This window comes from Entamoeba nuttalli, assembly GCF_000257125.1.
Source record: "Entamoeba nuttalli P19 unplaced genomic scaffold asmbl_9238, whole genome shotgun sequence".
NCBI lineage: Eukaryota > Evosea > Mastigamoebida > Endamoebidae > Entamoeba > Entamoeba nuttalli.
This window is the reverse complement of record NW_008579529.1, coordinates 1-21,243: the sequence shown is the minus strand read 5'-3', so window position 1 is coordinate 21,243 and position 21,243 is coordinate 1. Positions and strand designations below refer to the sequence as shown.

At 25.0% G+C, this 21,243-nt stretch overlaps 11 protein-coding genes across 11 annotated transcripts; 6 read left to right on the top strand and 5 right to left on the bottom strand.

Annotated features, from left to right (window-relative positions):
• Positions 1-241: 241 nt before the first annotated feature.
• Positions 242-894, top strand: ENU1_196580 (SFT2 family protein; the record flags this gene model as incomplete). The annotated part of the gene is made up of 3 exons (XM_008861978.1): positions 242-445; positions 504-698; positions 760-894. 3 exons carry the CDS (start codon positions 242-244, stop codon positions 892-894), a joined length of 534 nt encoding a protein of 177 aa, XP_008860200.1.
• A 61-nt stretch (positions 895-955) lies between these two features.
• ENU1_196570 (LSM domain containing protein) lies at positions 956-1,292 on the top strand (the record flags this gene model as incomplete). Its single annotated transcript, XM_008861977.1, has 2 exons — positions 956-1,149; positions 1,202-1,292. The coding sequence occupies 2 exons, from the start codon at positions 956-958 to the stop codon at positions 1,290-1,292; spliced, it is 285 nt and encodes a 94-aa protein (XP_008860199.1).
• Positions 1,293-1,422: 130 nt separating this feature from the next.
• On the top strand, positions 1,423-3,189 carry ENU1_196560 (hypothetical protein; the record flags this gene model as incomplete). Its single annotated transcript, XM_008861976.1, has 1 exon — positions 1,423-3,189. One exon carries the CDS (start codon positions 1,423-1,425, stop codon positions 3,187-3,189), a length of 1,767 nt encoding a protein of 588 aa, XP_008860198.1.
• A 24-nt stretch (positions 3,190-3,213) lies between these two features.
• ENU1_196550 (hypothetical protein) lies at positions 3,214-4,755 on the bottom strand (the record flags this gene model as incomplete). The annotated part of the gene is made up of 1 exon (XM_008861975.1): positions 3,214-4,755. The coding sequence occupies one exon, from the start codon at positions 4,753-4,755 to the stop codon at positions 3,214-3,216; it is 1,542 nt and encodes a 513-aa protein (XP_008860197.1).
• A 173-nt stretch (positions 4,756-4,928) lies between these two features.
• ENU1_196540 (myotubularin, putative) lies at positions 4,929-7,855 on the top strand (the record flags this gene model as incomplete). Its single annotated transcript, XM_008861974.1, has 2 exons — positions 4,929-7,257; positions 7,314-7,855. 2 exons carry the CDS (start codon positions 4,929-4,931, stop codon positions 7,853-7,855), a joined length of 2,871 nt encoding a protein of 956 aa, XP_008860196.1.
• Positions 7,856-8,035: 180 nt separating this feature from the next.
• On the top strand, positions 8,036-9,349 carry ENU1_196530 (hypothetical protein; the record flags this gene model as incomplete). Its single annotated transcript, XM_008861973.1, has 1 exon — positions 8,036-9,349. One exon carries the CDS (start codon positions 8,036-8,038, stop codon positions 9,347-9,349), a length of 1,314 nt encoding a protein of 437 aa, XP_008860195.1.
• Positions 9,350-9,399: 50 nt separating this feature from the next.
• On the bottom strand, positions 9,400-9,796 carry ENU1_196520 (peptidyl-prolyl cis-trans isomerase, putative; the record flags this gene model as incomplete). The annotated part of the gene is made up of 2 exons (XM_008861972.1): positions 9,400-9,632; positions 9,679-9,796. The coding sequence occupies 2 exons, from the start codon at positions 9,794-9,796 to the stop codon at positions 9,400-9,402; spliced, it is 351 nt and encodes a 116-aa protein (XP_008860194.1).
• Positions 9,797-9,856: 60 nt separating this feature from the next.
• ENU1_196510 (3' exoribonuclease family protein) lies at positions 9,857-10,722 on the bottom strand (the record flags this gene model as incomplete). The annotated part of the gene is made up of 2 exons (XM_008861971.1): positions 9,857-9,916; positions 9,985-10,722. 2 exons carry the CDS (start codon positions 10,720-10,722, stop codon positions 9,857-9,859), a joined length of 798 nt encoding a protein of 265 aa, XP_008860193.1.
• Positions 10,723-13,342: 2,620 nt separating this feature from the next.
• On the bottom strand, positions 13,343-16,189 carry ENU1_196500 (hypothetical protein; the record flags this gene model as incomplete). The annotated part of the gene is made up of 1 exon (XM_008861970.1): positions 13,343-16,189. The coding sequence occupies one exon, from the start codon at positions 16,187-16,189 to the stop codon at positions 13,343-13,345; it is 2,847 nt and encodes a 948-aa protein (XP_008860192.1).
• A 651-nt stretch (positions 16,190-16,840) lies between these two features.
• On the top strand, positions 16,841-18,148 carry ENU1_196490 (hypothetical protein; the record flags this gene model as incomplete). The annotated part of the gene is made up of 3 exons (XM_008861969.1): positions 16,841-17,152; positions 17,208-17,698; positions 17,755-18,148. The coding sequence occupies 3 exons, from the start codon at positions 16,841-16,843 to the stop codon at positions 18,146-18,148; spliced, it is 1,197 nt and encodes a 398-aa protein (XP_008860191.1).
• Positions 18,149-18,251: 103 nt separating this feature from the next.
• Positions 18,252-21,101, bottom strand: ENU1_196480 (protein kinase, putative; the record flags this gene model as incomplete). Its single annotated transcript, XM_008861968.1, has 1 exon — positions 18,252-21,101. The coding sequence occupies one exon, from the start codon at positions 21,099-21,101 to the stop codon at positions 18,252-18,254; it is 2,850 nt and encodes a 949-aa protein (XP_008860190.1).
• Positions 21,102-21,243: the final 142 nt, after the last annotated feature.

Here is a 21,243-nt window from a genome sequence, read left to right as displayed (position 1 = left end):
TTGAAGATAAAATGACAGACAAAAAGAAAAATAAATAATATAATAATATAATAAAAAGGGTTTAAAAACAACAATACATCTATTGAAGAAAAAAGATAATTGACAATCGTATTTGTTGATAAAATTTAAATATTTTCTTCATTTACAAATAACAAGAATTAGTTTGAAGTTAAAAAATAGAACAAGTTAATTTAAAAATATTAAAATAGAACTAAAAAAATATAATATAAACTAATTTAATATGTTTAGTGATAAAAGTCCTCTTATTAGTGGTGCTACTTCATTTTTTATAAACCAAGAACCAGACCCACAATCAGTTTGGTGGTTTGATAAATTATTTGAAGATGAAGATAAAGGAACCTTTTCATGTTTGAAGTTAACGTGGAGTCAAAGAATATTATTTTGTTTAGGATTTTGTGGATTTGGAATATTATGTATTTTTATGGTTTGTTAATATCAGATAATTCGTATTACCATTTGTGAAGTGGTTATTTACAAATTAGTCACTTTCATTCTTTTTCTTACCTACTCGTTTTGCAATGACATTCACTTTTGGAAATATATTAATTTTTATTGGAACATCATTTTTAAGAAGTATTAAGTCTCAATGTCAGTCTTTATTAAATGACCCTTCAAAGTTAATTTCTTTTATTATTTATTTTGCTTCAATTGGTATCACTTTATTTAGTGGTCTTTATGTTTGTTTTTCTTTTGAATGTTATGTCTTTTTAAATAAGTACCAAAACTGATATCAATTAGATCAATTCTACACTATTGACAATTGTCAGTATAGTCATAGAAATATGTTCTTGTATATGGTATATTGCTTCTTATATCCCTTATGCTCAAACTTGTTTATCAACAACATGTAAAGGGTGTTTTAGACGTAATTGAATTTTTTAAAATGGTTTAGGTAGAAGTTTTAAAAAAGAAATAATCTTTAAAATAACATTTTATGTCACTTGTTAAAGAGTACATCAATAAAAAAGTAGAAGTAGTAACTACTTTAGGTAAAGTGTATATTGGTATTTTAACTGGATATGATAATTTTATGAATATTGTATTAAAAAATTCAATAGAACGTACATTTTCTAAAGAAGGAGTTTCAAACATATCATGTGGATTATTGATTCTTCGTGGTGATGAAATGTTTGTTATTAAATTAAAATAATTAAAAAGAAAGAAATCTTATTTTTTATAGTATGGTTATTGGAGGTTTAAATGAAGAAAAAGACACTCAACTTGATTGGCAATGTGTAGTTTCCAATCCACTTTCTCAAGCATTAATATAGATTAATTTGATTGTTATTTAAATAACATAGTTTCAAAAAAAAAAAAATAAAACATAATAATAATTTAAAAGAAAAATCAAAACATTTAAAAAACTGTTAAAAAGACTAAAAACAAATTGAAATTATTAAGATGCATCACAATAATATTGTTCCTTTAAAACCTTTACCTACTCCACAAAAAAAATCCTTTCAACAACAAGAAGAAAACGAGCTGATTGCTTCTGCTCCATTAACACCTTCATCTAGAGTTGTTCCTGTTAAAGCTTTACCACCAAAACCCTCTCAAAAAGAAGGAGATGAAAGAAGTTGTGAAGAGTCACCTGTTTTATTAAAAGAAATGAATTATCCACCTCCTCATTCAATTTCACCTCAAAGCAAAAGTAAACACTCTGTAGATTTGGAAAAACATAAAATGCGACATAGAGCTTCTGTTGGTTCTAGAAATGATATGTTTAATTCATTTGATGAAAGAAAAAAAGAAACATCAACTTCTCCTAATTTCTTTAAAAAAACAACTACAACTCCTGCAAGTCAAAAAATTAATACAACAGTATTTGATATAAATCCAACTAGTCTTGAAGCTTCATTATCCGAATCACATATAGATTCAAAAGATATGTCTCCTAGAGTATCTATGTTAAGTGATCAAAAAGAAAAAACAGAACAAGGATATGTATTACAAACACAAGAAAGTAAAACTCATGAAAAAGTAAATCAAAAATCATTAAAAGAATTAAAACATGAAATAAAACCAATTCTTCCAACTGACTTTTTAAAGAAATATCAAAGTTATTTTACAACAGAAAATCAAGAAGATAAAATTCGATTTATCCCAAAAAATTTAAAAGGAGAAAAAGTTATTGGAGATGAATTAATGATGCATACAGCTGAATTAGTATTTACTGAATTTATGTTTTGTGTTAAATTACAAATATTTCAAGAAATTGAAAAAATAATAAGAAATGAAATACCATTATTAGACTATCAAGAATATTTATTATTTGAACCATTAGATAATCTTGTAAATGAAATTAGTCAAATGTGTTTAGAGTTAGAACCTATTTATTATAACCTTTTAAAAAATACATCAAATAAAGAAAGTGAACTCAATAATGTATTTCTTATAATTGCAATATATAATTCTTATATTTTTGATAAACCATTTAAAGATAAATTTAAAGAATTTGTTGCACATTATACATCATTAGGAAAAACAATTATTGAATTTATTAAATCAAATAAACATCTTCATAGAATTATTCAAGAACAATTAAATAATTGCATTGATCAAAATATTAAAGAAATTACTGATTTATTCTTTTCAGCAACACAACGTATTTGTAGATATGAATTATTATTTGAAAGTATATTAAAAGAAATTCATCAAGAAGGAAAAGAAAAAGATATTTTAATAAGTACTATTAATTTATTTAAAAATATGAACATATCAATTAATCAATTTATTTCCAAAACAAGACTCTTTTATTTAAAGAAATATGAATATTTTGAAATAAGTTATAAATCAAATATTTCTCTTCAAATGATTAATACAATTAAAAATAGTTTCACATGTGCTGATCATTTTATTGGAATTTTTTATGGAATTAAAAATACTGGAATTAAATCAAAAAAAACAGAGTTACTTTTATTTAATGAAGGAATATTAAAAAGATATTGTGAAGAAGAATTTTTTGAATTTTATCCAATAAATACATTAACTGCAAAAAAAACTGGAGAATGGGAAAAAGAATTACTTCCAAATGATGTCTTCTTTTTTGATATTAAAAAAAATAAAATGCAAATTATTTCACTTGAAAATGAAGAAGAGAAAAAGTTATTTAATTCTAAAGTAAATCAAATGTTTGATCGTTTTAAAAAGTCTTTAAATAAACATTGATTATACGATGTAAATTTAATTCATTTATTTTTTATTTTTAAATTTATATTTAAGTTCTATTGGAGCAATTGGTTCTAATGCTTCAAAATGATTTAATTGAGTTAATTGTTCACAAAAATTAATATGAAAAGAAGTTAATGTAATTGGAAGATCAATACTTTTAAGTTTTTTATTATAAAAAATATCTAATTGTTCTAATCCACTTTTTAAATTTAAAGAAGAAAGATTTGAACACCAATATAATGATAATGATTTTAATGTTGTCCCTATTGTCAATGTTGATATTTTATTACATTCAACACATAATAATGATTCTAATGGTACTTCATGAAGATTAGGAAAAGAACATACAGAATCACAATGACTTACTTCAACAACTTTAGCTAAAGGTGGAATATAAAATTCTTTAATTGAATTACATGATGATACACAAAATTCTTTTAAAGGAATTTCTAATAAATTTGGAAGAGAAAAATTAAAAGATGTTGTAATTTCAAGTCGAGTTAAAGAAGTTGGAAATAAAAAAGAAACTGGTTTAGAGAACATAGAATTAACTAATCTAAATTCTTGAAGACAAATAACATTTTTTAAATCAACAATAGAATGAATTGGAGTTACTTCAATTTTATAACCAAAAATATCTAAATGAGGTAGAAAATGAGATAAAGAAATTTTATGAAGTTGATTTGAAAATAGAAGGTTGTCTGGTAATGATAGAGTATAATGATCAAGAAATAATAATTTAAAATCATAATAAGATAATGATGAAGTAAGTTCATTCTCAAAAATACCAAATGTTATATTTTTTTTATTTAATAATTCTAATACATTTGTTAAATGTGTTTCTTTTAAATTATGAATTAACAAAACACAACTAATTCTTGTTGAATGAAATTTTTGTAATATTTCTTGTAGTCTTAACAAATCATCACCATTACATTCAATAAATAACTTTTTAAAATAAGGAAGATGTTGTATTGTTTGAATAATATTATTCATAAATTTATTAAAATAAATCATTTCACTATTATTATTAATATCAACATGAAGTCTTTGAAGAAAATTCATTGACTCTAAATCAAATGTTAAATTTTCATCAATATAAAATCCAAATTCACAAATACGTTGTTGAATTTTATGAATAATATTTAATGGTGCATAAATTAATTTTCCAACTAACTCAATTGTTGATAAGTTTTTTAATAAATTAAGGTCTACTTTTTTTATAGTCTCAATGTCACATCGTAATGTTTCAATGTTTGGAAAAAGAGAAATTTCTTTATTAATAATTTCTTCTTTTTGTGTTAATGAATCAAATGGTCCACTATAAAATGGATTCTTTCTTACATAAGAAAATGAAGTAAAACAATTTTTTGATACCATCTTAAGATTAATAGCATCTTGAATTGTTTTTAAATATCTCACAATAATTTCAAATGGTAATGTTGTTTTTTTATTAGAATAATTATAATCACTTCTTTCAAAGTGTTTTTTTGATGTAGATAATATAGAATAATTATTTGTTGAATTTTGAGGAAATAGGGGTTTCTTTCTAAATAAGTTCATTTGTTCTTTTCATATTTTTCTTAGTTCCTTAATAACACAAATTTAAAAACATAAAATTAATTTAGAAATAAAACTATTAAATAATAAAAAAATAATAATAATATTATTAAATAACTATATGTATTTTCAATGAATCTGATTCTGAACTTAAAAAGACTGTTTGGGTATTAAATATGTTTGCTACTTCTAAGAATAATCGTAAAGGATTAAGAGCAACACCCCATATGGTTAATGCATTAGATCATCAAATTCCTTTTATTAAATTATGTCAAACAGAATATAGATATCATGAAAAAACCAAACAGTTTATTTATACATTACAAAATTATTTTAGTTCTTTAGAAGTTAAGTATTATGAAACATTAAGATTAGAGAATGGAGATAATGAATGTGTTGAACTCAATGACGAATATAAAATTCCACAAGAAGGAATTATAGATGTCATTGGTTGGATTGATAATAATAGAAAGAATAGTCAAGTTTTCTTTATTAAAAGTGAATGTAAGTCTCTTATAATTCAATATCAGTCGTTTTCAACAAATATTATTTATAACCATGTTACAAGAGTCTCTGATTTAGTTCAATTTTATTTTCAATTACTTGTTCATATAGGTGTTATTAAAGATATTATTACATCACGTAATTGGATGCAATATGGACTTAAACTTATTGATCAAAAGAAAAGAGTAAAAATTCTTCGTGGAAGTAGTTTAATTTGGGGAATGTTAAATGAGAAAACAATTCTTAAATTTGAAAGAATTATGAAATTCACAGACTATAATATAGAAAGTCATTCAAGCTCAGAAATTGTTGATGAAATAGAAGTAGATTATATTCTAAAGAGTTCAAATGAAAATTATGGAGTGTTATGTTGTGTAATGATTCAAAATACACAAACATTTGAAACAATGATTGATAGAAACTGGACTTGTATTGAATTAAAATCATTCATTTTTAAATTAGGAGAAATTAATGATCAAAGTTTAAAATTATACAAAAGAAAAGGATTATATCAATTAACTGAAATGAAAGAATGTGACAAAGTGAGTGAATATATTGAAACAGATAATATTCTTTGTATAGATATTACTCAACCATCAAAAGATGTTTTTCTTATGTCTGGAAGAATTTCATTTAATGAAATATCATTTAAATCATTGATTCAAGTAAATGTTTATTTGTTAAATGAAACACCTAAATATGTTAGTTGTCCAGTAGTTAATACATTTAATATTTCACTTACTTCAACGTTAACAATTAAAGACATAATAACAGAATTATGTCCAGATCAAGATTGTTGTGTATTTATTCATATTAATGGGAATATTAGTTATCTAACAATTTATGACACTGTCTTAGTTGAAAGTGAAATTACTAAAATAGGTATTATTAAAACTAAGAATTTCCCTTTTCTCCTCTCTAGACTTAAACATCCTAAAACATATAAAGTAATTACATCACTTCTTCCTAATGAACAAATATTATATATTGAACATAATCTCTTTATCACGAATTATCAAACATTAATTTGGAATAATAACTCATTTATTAAAATTCCTCATTGTTCTGTTTGTAATTGTGTTATATGTACAATTAATGAAAATTTAGATGTTTTTTCTTTCTTATTAAAAGACTTTAGATTAATAATTTATGAAGTAAGTCCTATATTAACTCCAAGATTACTTCATATTTATTCAGAAAATAAATTATTATTCCCAAGAGATAAAAAAGAAATATTTGTTTTTAGAACTCCTGAGGTTATTGTTAGTAAACATTTTTCATCATCCTATGATATATTAAATGATTTTAAAAGAATGGGAGTAATTGGTAATCCAAATTTTATGGTTGTAGTTAATCTTTCTAAAACACAAAATAGAAATAACTTATATTTAAGTTTTAAATGTGAGACATATCCTTCTAAAATTATTCTTCCTAATGGAAAATATGACTTAAATTCACTTGTTAATTATAGAGCCAAAGGAAGATTTCCAGTGATATCATGGGTAGGTCCAATGAATCAATGTCTTTCTAGAAGTGCTCAACCTCTTCCAGGAACTTTTGGACAAATCAAGTGTGAATCTGATGTATCTATTCTTCAATCTATGATGGAATTATGTGGAAAGAAAACATTCTTTGTATATGATGCAAGACCAAAATTAAATACAAAAGCAACAAGATTCCAAGGAGGTGGAATGGAAAGTCAGTCAACATATCCTTTTTGTACTTTTGAAAATTTAGCATTAGATAGTATTAAAGATATTAAACAAGCATTTTATAAAATGATTAAAACAATTGTCTTTGAGCGAAGAGATGTTTATGATTTTAAAACTTCAATTGAAAATTCTAAATGGCTTCAATCTATTGATCAATTAATAACATATGCTTCAGTTATTGCAGGTAAATTAAATTCAGGATATTCTTTATTGATTCATTGTAGAAATGGATGGGATAGTACATGTCAATTAACATCATTAGTTATGATGATGGTTGATTCATATTATAGTTTGTATTTTTGTTGTATTAATGTAATATTAAAATAACTATAACTGATTTATTAGGAACAATAGAAGGTTTTCTTGTGTTAATACAAAGAGAATGGGTAGAAATGGGACATAGATTTCCTTTAAGAACAGGATGTGGAGTGAAATGGGATATAGATGTATTACCATTTTTAACAACATACTATGGAACATTTAAAAAAGTAAATCAAAATGGATATCGTAGTAATTTAGAAACAATAAGTGATAAAGCAACATCTCCAATATTCTTTCAATTTTTAGAGGCTGTTCATCATTTAAGGAAAAACGCTTCAACAATGTTCCAATTTAATGAAGAATTTTTAATATTCATTGCTGACAGTTTATATGATGGTCGTTTTACTACATTTTTTGAAAACACAATTAAAACAGAAGATATAAATCCAAGAAATAATTTATATGAATATGTTTTAGAACATATGACTGATTTTATTAATTCAAATTATAAAGAAAGTTCAATGACATTCTTTCCAATATTTGATATGAGTGAATTTAGTGTGTGGAATGAATATTATTTTAGGAATGCCTCAAATATTCTTAGAGTACCTCAAACATCCAAATAAAAAAAATATGTAACTTCAATGTTATTTCGAATGGTTTTTTATTTGATGTTAATAGAAAAAGTAAAATGAAATTTTATTATATTAAAAATAATAAATAAATTATTTAGAAATAATAAATAATACTTTTCTTAAGAAGAACTTTTCAAAATAAAAGGAATAAAAAAAAACTTATAAAAAATAATGTTAAGTGATTCATCTTTATTCCAATCTAAAATACTCCTTCATTACTCTGATAATAGTAATGAAATTATTGACAGAGTTGAAATTGAAAAGATGAAAAAAAGATGTATTGGAACAAAATTTGAACAAATAAATTGGAACAATGATATTATTGAAATACCTTCTCCAAAAATTCCAGGTAAATATTTTATTAAATATATTAGAAATATTCCAATGTATTTTCAATGGTTTACTCAACAAAAACAAATAGATTTATTTTTTGAAATATTAAAGTTTGGAATAGATTTAAAGGAAGCTATTGCTTATACTAAAATTGAAAATAATATATTAAAAATGATTACTACAATTGATTTAGGTGCTTTAATTGATGCTGACAGAACTAAATCTTGTGAAAATTTATTAATTTCTGCTGTTGGTTTACAAGACCAAAATAAAGTTATTCGATTTTATTATAATGAAACTACTTTTTTAAATTCATTTGTTGCTGGTAATGTTGATGAACATTCACTAGATAGAAGAAAAGCACTGAATATTATTCCAACACATCTTGGAAAACAATTTGTTAATCGTAATATGCCTCAAATGGTTGCTGCTATTATAAGAAAAGGTAAAACGTCATTAGGACATAAAATGTTTGAATTATTTCAAGAATATACAAATATTTCTATTGAATTATTTATTAAGAATGTTCAAATGTTAGGAGAACGTTGGAAAAATGAAGGAAATACTGAATTAGCATCATTAGCTCTAACATATTGTGAATCATCTCAATCACTTCCAACAATGTCAATATCTTCTGACTTTAATTCTTTAACAAATATTGATACTGAGTTATTAAAACGATGGACTGGAATGAGGAATTTTAGAATTATATTTGAGAAAACTATTGGAGATATTGATTTGGTTCAATTTAATCAAGCAATTTGTGGAAGAAAAAATATGATGATTATTGTTTTTGCAGAAGATGGTAGTGTTTTTGGTTCATATTCATCAATTGACATTCCTCAACCACTTAATTGGATTAAGAAAGATGCAGGACATTTTATATTTACATTAATTAATCATCAAAGTGTTCAACCAACTCGATTTTATCCATTAAAATTAGGAAATTCTGTTTATATTTTCCAAAATGATTATATGATTTCTGTTGTTGCAATTCAAGGTGCTTTTAAAATTAACTTACGTTCAGAATCAACCTTTTCTTCTCGGTTTAGTAATTATTATAATGATTCTGTTGGACAAGGCTCTTCTATTTTTGTTAAAAATCCAGAAAAGTTCATTGTGAAATCATTAATGGTACTTGAATTTTATTAAATAATTGAAATTCATTTTTATTACTCAATTAAAAGTATTATTATTGTTATTTATTGAGTTGTTCCTTCTGGTAAACGTAAAATAATGTGAACACCTGAATCAGTTTCAATAATATCACTAATTTCCCCTACTTTTAATTTCAAATAAGCGTCAGCAAATGGTTTTTGATATTGTTCTATTGTTCCTAATAATAATCCACCTTGAGCACTACTTGAGCAGTCTGATTCAATTATTGCTGTTTGACGAAAATCTTTTTTCCCTTTAACAATTTGTTCTCTTAATACTTTTTATTAATATTTTAAAGTTAATTAAAAAGAATTTAAACAAACCTTTTAATTTTTGAATTGCTTGTTCTTTTGTTCTAGTAATTGTTGTTTCTCTCCATGAATGTGGATTTCTAGAACCAGTATGTTTTACTAAAATATGTGAACAAAATACTTGTGTCATGAATTATTAATTATTAAGTTCTTTTATTGTTTTAATGAAATTAAAAAGAAACCAATTCAATTATTCTTCTAAAAGTTCATCTAATTCTTTAAATAATTTCAGTCCAATCATTTGAGCTTGCTATAAAAAGTAAATAACAGTCTTATTATTATTATTTTATCAAAAACAAATAAATTGTAATAACAAACAATAATCATATCATACATTTCTTCAGTTTTAAAACATCCATTTCCTCCTTTTTGTATACCACATACTTTCCCATTAGAAGTTATTGCTGTAGTTATTTCTGAACCATTACATTTCTCTTCAACTTTGGATGGATCAGCAATAAACTCTTTTTCAAATTGAATTAAACTTACACATAATGGAACTGACTCTGGTTTAAATTTTTTAAATTGAACATTATCTTTGTCTATATCAACTTGTACAGTATCAGAATCTCCTGATATTACATTGACTATTGGAATTAGTGTATTTAATAATGCAGCTCTTACAGCAAGTCCAGTGCAATCCATAACATTTCCATCGTCTTCTACTACAACTACATCAACATAAATAATCCAACACAATTTCCCCTTTAATACACACAATTCTTGTAACATATCTTTTCCAGCATTTTCAAGTGAAACAAGAATCATTTTCTCTATTTCAACATCACGACTTGTCATTGTTCCAACTTGTTTAACTAACACATTGTATCTTCCACTTTCTGGAGTTAATACTGATGGTTCACCTAACTCACATTTTACTCCAACAACAACTTCAGTTTTACCAAGACATAATCTGACAGATCCATTTGCTTGGTCAATTACTCCTTTCTCACATTTAATCTCTCTGAATTGAATATTAGCTCTTCCATCTGTTCTAATATTTGTTTTAATACCTTCTTTGATGAAGTTGATCTCCGGTTGTGAAAGGGCGTTCATCTCACTTTTTCTTTAAATTTCTCTTTTTTTGTTTTTTGAGTTTTTTCTTTTTTTATAATTTTTTATTTCATTTAGTTTTTTATGATTATCTTAAAAATATCTCTTTTTGTTATTTATTTTACTTTTTTTTTTAAATAACATTTTTATGTTTTAAATGTTATATTAAAAATTTTATAAGAAAAAAAAAGTAAAAGAGTGAAATATATAGATAGACAAGTCTTTAAATCCAATTTATTAAAACAATGACATTTTATATAACCAACAATTTATAAATATCATACCAGAAATTAACAATAATATTAAAGTAATTCAAGATATATTCAATAATAAAGAATAAAAAATTTAATATTTAATTAAGTTTTTAACTGCTTGTTATCTAATTCAAAATTTGAAACAACAGCTTTGTCTTTATTGAATTGGAGATTTAAAAAAATGTCATTTGTTATTTATCTTTGCACTTTTATTACATGTACTTATTGCTTTGTATTTCAGAGATGAGCCTATCATTCAATTTTCTATCTATTCTATGAAAATTTACTAATTTGTATTAATATTACTTTTTTTCTTATTCCCAGAATATTTTTATAAACAGACAATAACTACAAGAAGATGCTGTTATAGTCAGCACTAATAATACATATTTTATCATACAAAAGATGAATATGCTATTAAAATGATAAAATTTTATCATTTTTGAAAAACAAGAATTTAATAATATCGTGCTTATGAAAATAGAATGAGATGAAGTAATAAAAATGAGAATAATATAAAACATGACATAACGATGTCATTAATTTAGCATAAAAAAGTCCGATAAACCAAGAATAAAGTAATAATAACAAATAATAATATAGTTAGCTCAAAATAATAAAAATGAAATGAAATTTAAGATAATAGAATGTATGTTGAATGGTTGATTGAATAATTTGTTAAGTTATTAACATGTGTTTGATTATTTATTCATACGACGTTGTTTTATTCATTATTTTAAATGTTTATTGAAGAGTTAATAAATATGAACAATCAATTATTAATTGAAGTAGTAGAAACACTTCCAAACATTCAATAATCAATTGATGATACTACTAAGAATTATCAATATTATATAGTAAGTATTAAAAATGAAATATTTGAAATAAAGCCAGATGAAACATACTCAGAAGCAATTAAAAGAGGAGAAGGAATATTTGATAGGATGAATGAAGTAGAATTAATGAAGAAACAAAAGGAAAGAATCATAAAAGAATATAATAGTGAAGAACCACGAAATGGAATGAACTAATAGATAAAATCATTTCAATTGAAGAGACAAGTATGGAAGATAAAATTAAGAAATTAGAATAGGAAATAAACTATTAAAACAAGAATTAACAAGAATAAAGAAGAATTTGAATTTCCATACAATGATTATTTCTTGGTGAATAAAAGAAGAAAGAAATTTTAAAGAATAAAACAAAAGAAATAAACCAATAGAAAAATTGACAAATAGAAAAGTAGGACATATACTATTTGATTCAGATAATAATTATTAGAATGTTAATACAGTTGTATTTGAAGAAAGAATAAATAAAACTAATAATTGTTATTGAAGATAAAGAGGAAATAAATTTGGAGGATATGTTAATTCTAAAATTGACAGAGTTTCTTATGGTTGATAAAAGACTAAAATCATTTTTATTTTCATTAGAATCAAAAAGAAGAATGAAAGGAATGAAGAAAATTGATATTAAAAACAACAACATGCATTTTATTTATTTAATCAAACAGATAATGGTTTGTTTTGATTTGGAAGTGATGGAAAACTTTTAAATGATATTTGTGTTTATAAAGAAAACAGAAAAACATATTAATATTGTAAACAAAATTCGTTTTCATATGAAATAATATCAAATGCACAATGCGGAAAATAATATCCAAATAAATACTTCACACTAAAATGAATCATAGTAGTTGAAATGAAAATATTTAAATTGGATTATTACAAATAAAAAGTCTTGGTTCATATCATAAAGTCATCTTATTTATAAACAAACCATATCTTAAATAATTAATAACTTTTCATTTAAAGGGAGTTGATTAAATAGATAATATACCTATTTCTTTTTAATGTGTTGAAAGCAATAATGTACTAACACAGTATTTTAATATATTAAACACATATACTTCTTCAAATTCGAAAATTAACAAACAAACGTATGAAATATTCTTATTGTCTTAATACAAAATTAATTAATTCGTATTTCATTAACAAAATAGAATTTATATCACAGTTATTAGGCAATTCGTGAGTATAACAGTTACTGGTCATTGAAAGAAATATAGCAACATACTTCTATTATTTACTTAACAATTACAACAAGAATGAAAGCAAATAAATTACTTAAAAGAAGTGATAAATTTTAAAAGTGATTTTATTTTTCAAGGTTATAAAAGATGTTTTTAATTCTTTAAGACTTTATGTATAAAATAAATAGGATAAATAAAACACAGTTAATAAGAAATAATACATATAAAAAAAAGAATTTATTGTAAAATATATCAAAACACACTTATGTAAAATTAATTAACAAAAAAGTATATTTCTAACAGAAAGAAGATTTTCAATTAATAATGAGTGAATTTATTTTCCAATTTTCTTTAATTTTTTCATTTCACTTAAAAGTTTTTGAGTGTCTTTTACACTTTCAGTTTTCTTCCAAATTTTCTTAAACAATTCATCGGATTGAAGAGGATTAAGTTGTTGGTAAAGAGTGTATGCAGTTTCTTTATTATCACATTGAAGAATTTTTAGAGTATTTTCTATTCTACTGAATGATTTTTTAACATGAAGAGCATAATCAGTTTCACTATAAACTTCTTGTCCTTTTCCAACTTCACTAAAACTCGGAGCCTCAAGAACTGGTAGTTTTTGTAAAGAGCTTTTAATTTGAGAAAATCCCATTTGCATTTTTTGTGCTCCTTCAATTGAAATTTTTTTACATTTAAATATTGTATCAAACAATTCATCAATAATTAATGAAACTGTTGCATGGCAGATTCTAAGATAATAGTTTTGAAATATTTTTGATTTAACAATACTAAATTGCTGATTAATTAAACTAACCATTTGAAAAACATAATCATCTTCATCATCAATTGATTCACATGAAATATCCCAATTCATTTTTGTAATTTCTGTAATTGCTCCTTTTGCTTTTTCAATTAAACATAATACAAGATATTGAATGATAGGTTTAACACATTGATTAATAATACTAAATTGAAATGTTTGTAATTGATATGCACCACTAACCGTTGCCATTTCAGTATATCCTGTTAATAATTGTTCTAATCTTCCTCCAAGATAATCACATGTATTAATTGAAATACAACTTCTTTTAATAGTTTCATTTTCTTTACATTTGGATAATATACCTCTAGAGTATTGTTCTGCATGTTCTGCAATTTGGTTGCAAATATCAATTAATGGCTTTCCTTGAGTAATTTGAATACAACGTTCTCCACATTTTTTGCAATAGAAAATATAATCTTTACAAGATGGTAACACTCCATCTTCAGGATCTTCTTGGAAATTCTCTTCATTTAATACTTTATTCACAAACGACGTTAAGTTAGTATTTTCTAAATCAACATACCCTGACATATATGGTTCAAAACATCTGGATAATACACCAACGGTAAATGCAGTTTGTTCTGACTCTTTTGTTTCATTTCTATGTTCAAATGGATTAGATACATCAACATAAGCATCTGTTGGCTCCATAGTTTCAAAATGATTTGTTTCAATCTTAGGAGATATATGCCTTGAACTTCCTTCACCATCAGTATTAGAACTCATCTTAACTTGTGGAGCTTTTGTTTCATGTTCTGAACTATCAGTTCCATCATCAAATGGATTTAAATTGGGTTGTGTTATTTCTTTATTTTCTTTTGTGTTATCAGTATCACTATCATCGTCAAACGGATTAGAATCATTCCCTTTCTTATTCTCATGTTTATGGGTAACTATTGTATTATGTTTAGTTGCTCCATCAACTTTTGCAGGAGAAATATTAGAATTAGTTGAACTAAATGGATTATTAGTTTCTTCACCACCATCTGACCCAGTCGAGTCTGAGTCTGAAAATGGATTTTTTGATTGAGAAGATTTAATAGAGTCAGTTGTAATACCTTTAGGTTCATCATCACTGCTATCATCAAATGGATTGGTTTCTGTATGTGGAGTAGACATAGCACTTGACATATTTTTTACAGGACGTTTTGGAGCACTAGTTTTAGGAGTACTTTGAGCACTAACACTTGGTTTAGGTAAAGCTTTTTGATATGGTTGAGGAGGTGTTTTCTTTGGAACAAGTTTTAAAGTAGAATTAGAAGTCTTTGAAAGTTCCATTGGTGGTTTGATTGGTCTTTGGTATTCTTTATGATACAATCGTTTATACAACTGTTGTTCAAAAATAATTGTTATATGTAATGCTTTTACTATACGAGTTGTAAAAGTTGTTTCATCTATTCCATTTTGAGAATGAGCATCATCTATAAGTTTATCTAATAACATAGAGAAAGCAACTTTAGTTGATGAAACAAATTCTAAAACTAAAGCTTCACCAACTTTCCAACGAGAAGGAAAAATAGTACTATACATGTCTTCATAACTTAAATACTTTTTATTAAACCAAATATATCTTTTATCAATATTATCTAATCCAGACATTTCACCAGTTAAAGGAAATTCATTAGAATAACCAACTAGTAAATGGTTATACATCCATGTAACAAATTCATCAATATGTTTTTGACTTAAACTATCAACAATAGTAATAAACTGTTTTAAATCATCTTTTGACAAAGTTTTCTTTTCAAATTGATCAATAACTTTTTTAGCTTCATCAAGAACTCGTTCAGAAAATACATCATATCGTTGTAAAGCAGTAGAAATTGTTGGTTCACTTGAACTAAATTTTTCAAATAAATTTAATAATAAATGAGTTGTTTGTAGAATTTTGATAATGTCATCATACTTTTTTTTATCTAACAAATGATCTAATTTGTCTAGACAATTAAATAATTGATCTAAATGAGTAATTATTTGAATAATAGCTTCTAAATTACCTTTAGCATATCCCATTCTTCTCATACCATCACATACTTTTAATACTTCTTGTTCACTCATAACTGATCTATTTGTTGTTTCATGTGTTTGAAGTAATAAAGCTTTTAATTGTTCTGCTGATTCTGCAATTGTATCATTTACTGAAACTGATTTTTCAAAAAAGTTAAAAACTTGTTGAGACAATTCTTTTTCTGTGGCTTCATAAGTTTCAGTTATTTCTTTAAACTTTTTATTAAAATTTTTAGTATTCGGTTCTGGTAATAATTGATTAATGAAAGCAACATCATCAAAATTAGGACTATCAAGTGAGGCTGTAGGATACAACTTTTGTGGTGGTGTTGGTGGTACTTTTTTCATTTTTCACTTCCCTGAAAATTTTCTTTTCTTTTTTTTTAGTTGTAATTTTTGTTTTTTTAATTTTTGTTATTAATAAAAATTATTGGTATTGAAAAAAACAATTTTCATTCTTTTTATTCACAAAATTAATGACAAAATAAAATGATTTTGATAAACTATCTCCAAAATTATTAAACTTAAAGAAATTAATCAAAATTCAGGTCTGTTTCGTTAATTACATTTTCTTCTTCTTTTCTATTTGAAAAAAAAAAGAAATAAAGGACTAAATTGTTAAAAATGAATCTATCTCTTTGTTATACTTCACAATTCTAAATGAACTAATTTTGTTAAATTTGAAAAAAATTTTATAACTCAAAAGAAAAATACCAGAAAATTCAGAACTTTAAAAATTATTTAAATAATCAATTTATTTTTCTTCAAAATGATAAACTTTTTGAATAGTTAAGTTGCTGGCATCATGTTGACAATAAAAAGAAAGAAAAGAAAAATCAAACGTTCGTTGTAAATTGTTTGTTACATCATTGCCACGTTTTAAAGAAAAAAAGAGATGAGTAAATCGTTGAAATGATTGGAACATTTCATTCTATTTTTAGAAAATAACGAAAATTTAACTTGAGATTCAACATTCATCTAAATATTCATTTATATATAATGACTACAAAGAAAACAGTTCCTCTTAGTCAAATTGTTGATTATGCAACAAACGAAGTTAATCCTTCTCCTAATATTAAATCATTTTCTACATTAGCAAAAATTGTTCGAACATTACCAGATGCTAAAATAGCAATAAGAATCCAATTAACTAATAAAATTAAGTCTTATTGTAATGGATTCTTACCTAAAAAAGAAATGTATTATTGTCTATGTTTAGCTGATTTTTTGGTTAAACAATGTCCTGAATTTCGACCTCAAATGATGAACTCAGACTTTATGGTATTATTTGAAAGAGCCTCTGAAATTTCAGTTTGTCTTATAATTGTTATAATTTATTCAAACAAAAATAATTGATCTAAAATAGAAAGTAAGAAAAACTTCCAAGAAACCTTCTCTTGTTACAGAAAAATCTATGAAAATTGTTCAGAGTTGGGGTCAAATGTTCCCAGATGATTTGTATGAATATTCTCAAATGTATGATAAATATATCAGTAAAGGAGTGATATTTCCTCTTCTTGACTTTGATGATCCAGAAGATGTAGCTGCTATAGAAACATTAACTACTAACAAAGTTGTTGAAGAAACTATTGAAGAAAAAATGAAACGTTCTGCATCAGAAATTAATGAATGTAGTGAACTTATTCATGAAACATTAAAAAAAGTTACTAACGTATCACTTCAAGCTCATTCTATTAATGCATTATATAAAAGAGCTGTAGAGATTAATAGTAAGTTTAATATTCTTTTTGTAGAATTTATGCAAAAATCAACTGATACAAGTTTATTACAGAAATATTCAGAAATAGAAAATGTATTTACTTCAAATATTGCTAAACTCATTTCATTTATTAATAAGTTTGTTTTTATTTAATTATTTCTATTCTTAAAGGTTTAAACTCTCACTATTTTAGTCCTCAAGAATCTTTGATTTATCGTACGTTCACTACTGGGCATCTTGAAGAAGAAGATGATGATGATAATACAACCCTTAAAAATTCTGTTAATGCTCAAAGAAAAAAAAGAATCATCTTATCTCCAGTTAATTCAAATACTATTTCTGACACTGACAGAACTCCAAAAGAATCTTCTCAGTCTACAAGAAGAGGATCAAACCAATTGTTACCACCTCCATCTTCTACAGGAATTCCTATAAGACAAACACCTCAATCAGTTATTCAAATTCACCAAAATAAAACTGATACAGAACCTACCGAACATGTAATAGTTCATAGAATTGGTAAATTAAAGAAACGATCCTTTACTCAAACAGAATTCAATCATGATTATAATGAGTTAAAAGATTAAATTCTCAACATTAAGTATTATCATATTTAATATTAATTTAATGATGTTTTCATTTATTTGTAAGTTTTTTTCACAAAAAGAAAAAAATTAAGAAGTGATTCATTTAGAAAACATCATCGACAATAGCACAAAGAACTTCATCTTGAGTAGCATTTGTTTGTGTGTCTTGTTGTGAATCGTCTACATTAACTAAAGATGTTGAATTAATAACTTCAGTACTTTCTTTAACTTCTTCAGAAGGAACTAAAGGTTGAGTCTCTTCATTTTCATTTTTACTGTTATCTTCACTTGGCTCATCTAAAACGAAATTCTCAATTCTTTGTGGTTTTGGAGGTGCAAGTAATGCTTCTTTTTCTTTTCTTGCTTGTTTCTCTTCACAATGTTGTTGATACATTTTCTTCCATACTGCCTCGACTCTTTCTTCAATTTCAGCGAATTTTGGTCTTAAATTAGGATCTTCAGCCCAACAATCACTTATTAATTTAGCCATTTCAGGTGGGAAAGAATCTGGAATATTTAATCTGTTTCCTTTAGTAACAAAATCAGAAACATCCCATGAATGTGCAAAGTTTTCATCAGAATAAGGTACTTTTCTAGACAAGACTTCATAACATACAATAGCATAAGAAAAAACATCAACAGCTTGACCGTATCCTTGATTTAATAATAATTCTGGTGCCATATATAATGGTGTTCCAATACCTTGTGTCATTGAGGCAACAACATTAGATGAAGAAACATCTCGACTTGTTCCAAAGTCAGATAGTTTTGCATTAATCTTTTCTTTTTTTACCATAGAAACTACTAAAACATTTTCTGGTTTTAAATCTCTATGAATAATCATTGCAGCATGTAAGAATGTCATTCCTTTAGCAACATCTGTTAACATCTTTAAACCAAGAAGTTGAGTAAACTTTTCATTTTCATAAACATTCTTTAAACTACCAAATTTAGCATATTCTGTAACAATAGAATAATAACCAGGTGTATCTACTGCTCCAATAAAATTAATAATATATGGACATCTCATTTTATCCATCATTTGAACTTCTTTTCTAAAGGCTTCAACAACATCTTCAGGCCATGAAAAATTCTTTGTTTGTTTAATAGCAACATCAACTCCTCTGTATTTACCAAGAAAGACAATACCAAATGAACCTTCTCCAATGACTTTAGTTTTTTCAAATTCTTCATAATCCAATTTAATACTTTTTGCTGATTCTATTCCTATTTTAATTGCTGCATGATCTTCTTCAATAGATTCTTCATCACCTTTACTTGCAAGAACATCAACAATTTCATTCACAAAACAAGTACATAAAAATTTAAATTTGACTTGAATAGTTTCACCATATCCTGGTTGAAGTTTTCCTACCTTTGGAGAGAATGAAATTTCGAAATGATGTGTTTGAATGTCTTGTGGATTAAAATTAAATCGATATGTTTTCTTTGTATTATTTGCAATATAAATTTCTTCTGTTAATTCTTCATCTACAGGAACCGGTTCAGTTCCAGACCTTCCAAATGTTAAAGTAGAACAAGATAAAGATAATGGGAAATTATCTATTGGAGTAAATTCATAAGCAAAATTTCCAATTCTGAACTTAGTTTTTGGAGAACGTTTTTTATTCTTCTTATAAACAAGAAAGATTAGAATCAATGCAACAATAATACCAAGAAATATTAAAATAGATAATATAGATAATATTATAACTAATGTTTTACTGGCTTTTATTTTATTATTTGGTTGACATTTTCCATCAGCAAAAGTTAAATTAGAATGACATTGACAAATAGAATTTACACAATACTCTCTATCATAATTACGAATTGAAAATTGTAATTCTGGGTAATCATAATTACTTGGAACTGTAGTAACTCCTCCTAACCATGCTGAATTACCTGATGTACTTGTAACATATCCAAAATAAGTATATGAACTACTTCCATTAATACGAAGAATAGTTACAAATCTAGGATGATACCCAAAATCAAGTATATTATCAAAAAATACATATCCTCCTCCACAATATGGATTATCACTTGTTCCATATCCTGGTGTTCCTACTACAATAATTTGTCCATATGAAATAATATTTTCAAATGGTCTATTTTTCATTGGTTTAAGATATTCTGTAACACCTTCTGCATAAAATGGAATTCCTGAAAGAACTTCTTCTTGCTCATAGTTAGTATGTGAATCAAATACACTCACTCTACGTTGATCAGAAACAACAACATATACAATATCATTTCTAGTAACTCTAACTGGATCATACACAAAGGTTTCTGATGAACTTACATTAGCAACTTTAATTGTTTTATACAAAGTATAATTACCAAGTGTAGTCTTAGAATTAGCATTATTTGAAAATTTAATTAAAGTAACTTTAGTTTGATTCTTAATTGCAACAATACTATTACCAGTAGAAATATATTCTCCACAATCAAAGTCATTATTTATTATTTTAGTTAATGTTTCTGGAGAAAGAATAATTAATTTACCATTAGTACAAGCTAATATATAATCATTTTGAATCTTATCTGAATATTCAAAGTGATGATAAGCAAGTGGTGAAAGTTCATCAAAAGTACCACTAAGAGTAGAGTTGATAGTAACTGATGGTGGTTGAGAATTAAGATCATATGAAACCATTACACGGTCATGTAAAAACCAAACTCGCTCTCTCATATCAATAATTTGTGGTCTTTTTGGTTCTCCATTTATATCAACAGTACCAGTTCTATTTTGAACAACTGAAAGAGTAGAATCCCAATACAACTTTGTTGGATTACTTCTATTATAATAGATTGGCATATTATGTCTTGCCTCAGAACGTTCATTATATCCAATAAATCCAACAAAATGTTCTAATGAACTGTTGGCCTTTGTAATATCAGGTTCTACCAAAGTTGCAAAGGATAATGAAATAAGTGAAAAAAGAAGCAACATGATATTTACAGTTCAATTTTCAAGTTCTTTCTTAAAAAACCAATTAATTTAAAAATGTAATAAATACTAAAAATTATCATTTCTATTTAATATAAAAAAAAAGAATTTAAAGAAAAAAAAAAGGTCAATTATTAGATATATC